This window comes from Sander vitreus, chromosome 23, assembly GCF_031162955.1.
Source record: "Sander vitreus isolate 19-12246 chromosome 23, sanVit1, whole genome shotgun sequence".
NCBI classification, from domain to species: domain Eukaryota; kingdom Metazoa; phylum Chordata; class Actinopteri; order Perciformes; family Percidae; genus Sander; species Sander vitreus.
Genome location: NC_135877.1, coordinates 23,423,964 through 23,429,663, shown reverse-complemented (window position 1 = coordinate 23,429,663; position 5,700 = coordinate 23,423,964). Strand labels below are relative to the sequence as shown.

The 5,700-nt window shown below is 46.9% G+C and overlaps 1 protein-coding gene across 1 annotated transcript in view; it reads right to left on the bottom strand.

Annotated features, from left to right (window-relative positions):
- lrrc73 (leucine rich repeat containing 73) overlaps positions 1-5,189 on the bottom strand; it is a 10,239-nt gene extending 5,050 nt beyond the window's left edge. The window contains exons 1-3 of the mRNA XM_078243092.1: positions 4,916-5,189; positions 1,988-2,148; positions 1,215-1,337 (exon numbers count right to left, since the gene is read on the bottom strand). Of these exons, the coding sequence (XP_078099218.1) occupies positions 1,215-1,337; positions 1,988-2,148; positions 4,916-5,187 (556 nt within the window). The 5' untranslated portion in view covers positions 5,188-5,189. The remainder of the gene's footprint in view (positions 1-1,214; positions 1,338-1,987; positions 2,149-4,915) is intronic.
- Between the last annotated feature and the right edge of the window lie 511 nt (positions 5,190-5,700).

Sequence of the window (5,700 nt, the reverse complement as noted above, 5' to 3'; positions counted from 1 at the left end):
CGCGTGCAGCGTGCAGCGCGCAGCAGCGCAGTAGCAGCGCAGTAGCAGCGTGCAGCAGCGCAGCAGCGCAGTGCAGCAGCGCGCAGTAGCGCAGCAGTGCAGCAGTGCAGCAGCAGCGTAGCAGCGCAGCAGCATGCAGTGCGTAGCAGCAGTGCGCAGCAGTGCAGCGTAGCAGCGCAGCGCAGCGTGCAGCAGCGTGCAGTGCGCAGGCAGCAGTGCAGCAGTGCAGCGCAGCAGTGCGCAGCAGCGCAGCGCGCAGTGCAGCGTGCAGCAGCGTGCAGCAGTGCAGGTGCAGTAGTGCGTAGCAGCGTGCAGCAGTGCAGCAGTGCGCAGTGCAGCGTGCGCAGAGTGCAGTGTGCAGCAGCGCGTAGCAGCGCAGCGCGTAGTAGCGCAGCAGTGCGTAGTGCGCAGCGCGCGCAGTGCGCGAGCGTGCGCAGTGCAGCAGCAGCACGCAGCAGTGCGTAGCAGCGCGCAGCAGCGTGCAGTAGTGCAGCAGCGAGTGCGCAGCAGCGCGCAGTAGCAGCAGCGCAGCAGCGCGAGCAGCGCAGTGCAGCAGTGCAGCGCAGTGTAGCAGCGCAGTAGTGCAGCAGCGTAGCAGTGTGCAGAGCAGTGCAGCGCAGTAGCGCAGCAGCGCAGCAGTGCAGTGCAGCGTGCGCAGCAGTGCAGCAGCGCGGTAGCAGTGCGTGCAGCGGCGCAGCGTGCAGGAGCGTGTAGCAGAGTGCGTAGCAGTGCGTACAGGCGCAGCGCGTAGTGCAGTGCAGAGGTGGCAGTGCGCAGCAGAGCGCAGTGCAGCTAGCGCAGCAGTGCAGCAGCAGTGCAGAGCGCAGCGCGCAGGTGCGTAGGCAGCGTGTGCAGGCAGTGCAGTAGCTGCAGTAGCGCAGTGCAGAAGAGTGCGCAGATGCAGAGTGCAGAGCGCAGTAGGCGTGGCAGTGAGCGCAGCAGTGAGCAGTGCAGTCGCGAGCGCAGCAGTAGCAGCGTGCAGGTGCGCAGCAGCAGAGTAGCGTGCAGCGTAGTAGCGTAGTATGCAGTAGTGTGCAGCAGCAGTGTAGTGAGCAGCGTGCAGAAGTGCGCAGTGCGTAGTAGTGGTGTAGCAGTAAAGAAGTGTGTAGTGTGTGCAGTAGTGCAGCAGTGTAGTAGTGTGTAGTAGTGTAGTAGTGTGTAGTGTGTAGTAGTGTGTAGTAGTGTGTAGTGTGTAGTAGTGTGTAGTGTGTTACCCAGAGGGTTGTAGTCCAGGTTGAGGACTCGGAGCTGAGAGCTGTGAGCCACGGCGATGGCGAGGCGAGCCCAGCCTTTAGAGCTGATTCCTGGGTTAGCACTCAGAGTCAGCTCCCTCAGACCTGCAGACAACCAGCAACACAACCAGCAACGCAATCAGCAACACAACCAGCAACACAACCAGCAACGCAATCAGCAACACAATCAGCAACACAACCAGCAACACAACCAGCAACACAACCAGCAACACAACCAGCAACACAACCAGCAACACAATCAGCAACACAACCAGCAACACAACCAGCAACGCAACCAGCAACACAATCAGCAACACAACCAGCAACACAATCAGCAACGCAACCAGCAACACAACCCGCAACACAACCAGCAACACAATCAGCAACGCAATCAGCAACACAACCAGCAACACAACCAGCAACGCAACCAGCAACGCAATCAGCAACACAACCAGCAACACAACCAGCAACACAATCAGCAACGCAATCAGCAACACAATCAGCAACACAACCAGCAACACAACCAGCAACACAACCAGCAACACAACCAGCAACACAACCAGCAACACAATCAGCAACGCAACCAGCAACACAATCAGCAACGCAACCAGCAACACAATCAGCAACACAACCAGCAACACAATCAGCAACGCAATCAGCAACACAATCAGCAACCAGATTGAATGAGAACGTGTTGTTAATAAAGTTAGATTGAATGAGAGCGTGTTGTTAATAAAGTTAGATTGAATGGTCACCTGACTTGGCCCCGTCAGGAGGAAGCAGCCCACAGACGAGGCCCAGGGCCCGGTCCCCCAGCGAGCCGTCCCCCAGGTCCAGGCTGACCAGCGCCGGGTGGGTCGACAGCGCCGCGTTCAGGGCCACCAGGCCGGCGTCACACAGCGGGTTGCCATGGAGACTGCAGGGGGCGGGGACAGAGTCTTACGGACCAATCACAGCATCACACTGACTCTTAAAATAAACAGAATGGTCTGGTCTAACCTGGTCTAAACTGGTCTAAACTAGTCTAAACTGGTCTAAAAGGTCTAAACTGGTCTAAACTGGTCTAAAAGGTCTAAACTGGTCTAAACTAGTCTAAAAGGTCTAAACTGGTCTAAACTGATCTAAACTGGTCTAAAAGTTCTAAACTGGTCTAAAAGGTCTAAGAGGAGTCTAAACTGGTCTAAAATGGTCTAAGAGGTCTAAACTGGTCTAAACTAGCCTAAAAGGTCTAAGAGGAGTCTAAACTGGTCTAAACTGGTCTAAAAGGAGTCTAAACTGGTCTAAACTGGTCTAAAAGGTCTAAAAGGTCTAAACTGGTCTAAACTGGTCTAAACTGATCTAAACTGGTCTAAAAGTTCTAAACTGGTCTAAACTGGTCTAAAAGGTCTAAACTGGTCTAAACTGGTCTAAGAGGAATCTAAACTGGTCTAAAAGGTCTAAACTGGTCTAAACTGGTCTAAAAGGTCTAAACTGGTCTAAAATGGTCTAAACTGGTCTAAACTGGTCTAAAAGGTCTAAACTGGTCTAAACTGGTCTAAACTGGTCTAAAAGGTCTAAAAGGTCTAAAAGGTGTAAACTGGTCTAAACTGGTCTAAACTGGTCTAAAAGGTCTAAACTAGTCTACACTGGTCTAAACTGGTCTAAAAGGAGTCTAAACTGGTCTAAAAGGTCTAAACTGGTCTAAACTGGTCTAAACTGGTCTAAAAGGTCTAAACTGGTCTAAACTGGTCAAACTGGTCTAAAAGGTCTAAACTGGTCTAAACTGATCTAAACTGATCTAAACTGGTCTAAAAGTTCTAAACTGGTCTAAACTGGTCTAAACTGGTCTAAAAGTTCTAAACTGGTCTAAACTGGTCTAAAAGGTCTAAACTGGTCTAAAAGGTCTAAACTGGTCTAAAATGGTCTAAACTGGTCTAAAAGGTCTAAAAGGTCTAAACTGGTCTAAAAGGTCTAAACTGGTCTAAAAGGTCTAAACTGGTCTAAACTGGTCTAAAAGGTCTAAACTGGTCTAAACTGGTCTAAAAGGTCTAAACTGGTCTAAACTGGTCTAAAAGGTCTAAACTGGTCTAAAAGGTCTAAACTGGTCTAAACTGGTCTAAAAGGTCTAAAAGGTCTAAACTGGTCTAAACTGATCTAAACTGATCTAAACTGGTCTAAAAGTTCTAAACTGGTCTAAACTGGTCTAAACTGGTCTAAAAGGTCTAAACTGGTCTAAACTGGTCAAACTGGTCTAAAAGGTCTAAACTGGTCTAAAAGGTCTAAACTGGTCTAAACTGGTCTAAAAGGTCTAAACTGGTCTAAACTGGTCTAAACTGGTCTAAAAGGTCTAAGAGGAGTCTAAACTGGTCTAAAAGGTCTAAAAGGTCTAAACTGGTCCAAACTGGTCTAAAAGGTCTAAACTGGTCTAAACTGGTCTAAAAGGTCTAAACTGATCTAAACTGGTCTAAAAGGTCTAAACTGGTCTAAACTGGTCTAAACTGGTCTAAAAGGTCTAAACTGGTCTAAACTGGTCTAAACTAGTCTACACTGGTCTAAACTGGTCTAAAATGAGTCTAACCTAGTCTAAAAGGAGTCTACACTGGTCTAAACTGGTCTAAAAGGAGTCTACACTTGTCTCAACTGGTCTAAACTGGTCTAAAATGAGTCTAAACTCGTCTAAACTGGTCTCAAAGGTCTAAACTGGTCTAAAATGGTCTAAACTGGTCTAAACTGGTCTAAAAGGTCTAAGAGGAGTCTAAACTGGTCTAAAAGGTCTAAACTGGTCTAAACTGGTCTAAAAGGTCTAAACTGGTCTAAAAGGTCTAAGAGGAGTCTAAACTGGTCTAAACTGGTCTCAAAAGGTCTAAACTGGTCTAAAATGAGTCTAAACTCGTCTAAAAGGTCTAAACTGGTCTAAAAGGTCTAAGAGGAATCTAAACTGGTCTAAAAGGTCTAAACTGGTCTAAAAGGTCTAAACTGGTCTAAAAGGTCTAAACTGGTCTAAACTGGTCTAAACTGGTCTTAAACGTCTAAACTGGTCTAAAAGGTCTAAACTGGTCTAAACTGGTCTAAAAGGTCTAAACTGGTCTAAACTGGTCTAAAAGGTCTAAGAGGAGTCTAAACTGGTCTAAAAGGAGTCTAAACTGGTCTAAACTGGTCTAAAAGGTCTAAAAGGTCTAAACTGGTCTAAACTGGTCTAAACTGGTCTAAAAGGTCTAAACTGGTCTAAACTGGTCAAACTGGTCTAAAAGGTCTAAACTGGTCTAAAAGGTCTAAACTGGTCTAAACTGGTCTAAACTGGTCTAAAAGGAGTCTACACTTGTCTCAACTGGTCTAAACTGGTCTAAAATGAGTCTAAACTTGTCTAAACTGGTCTCAAAGGTCTAAACTGGTCTAAAATGTCTAAACTGGTCTAAAAGGGTCTAAGAGGAATCTAAACTGGTCTAAAAGGTCTAAACTGGTCTAAAAGGTCTAAAAGGTGTAAACTGGTCTAAACTGGTCTAAAAGGTCTAAACTGGTCTAAACTGGTCTAAAAGGTCTAAAAGGTCTAAACTGGTCTAAACTGGTCTAAAAGGAGTCTAAACTGGTCTAAACTGGTCAAACTGGTCTATGAATGAACCTTCAGTGTGTAAGCATTGTAATGTTTGGAGGATCTCGTACGTGTTCGTACGTTATGATGCATTATGGGAACACGGTGAACTTACAACAGCGTCTGCAGCGAGCGGTTGGTCTTCAGGGCGTCCGCCAGGTGGCGAGCCCGGCCGGCGCCAGAGACCACGCCCAGGTTCAGGTTGAGCTGGGCGAGCGAGCGCGACTCCGCGACGCCACGACAGACGCGTCCGAAGTCTCGGTCGGACAGCTGGCAGCCGCGCACTGACAGCAGCCGCACGCCGTCTTCCTTCAGACTCTCGCAGATATCCTGGACCTCCGCCGCCGACAGCTGCTCGCCCGTGATCTGGATGGAGGCCGGCAGCATGCTGGGGGCACCTGCAGGGGGGGGGGGGGGGGGGCAGGAACACCTGCAGGTGGGGGGCAGGAACACAGTCAGACCCCTGCTGGTCACACACAGATACTGCACCAACTACATTAACCTGCTTTCATAATAACTAAGTAAAAGTCTCTTTGGACAAAAACTTTCAAAACGTAGAAAAAACTAAAGTAATCCTGTCAAAAAAGTCGAAAAAAAACTTCCAAAAAATGCATAAAAAACATTTTTTTTAAAGTTTAAAAAAAGGGAAGAAAAAACACATCGGATAAGCAACAAAAAAATAAAGAAATAAAAAATAAAATGAAATAAAGATGGAATTGAAAAAAATGTCGGAAAAAAATCGTTAAAAAAATGACAAAAAACTGAAAAAAAAAAAACTAAACCTGTTAATGGTGAAAAACAAAAAAACAGTCAATGAAAGTCACTTCTTTGGTGAGAAATAATTAAGAAATAAATAAGAAATAAATAAGAAATAATTAAGAAATAAATAAGAAATAATTA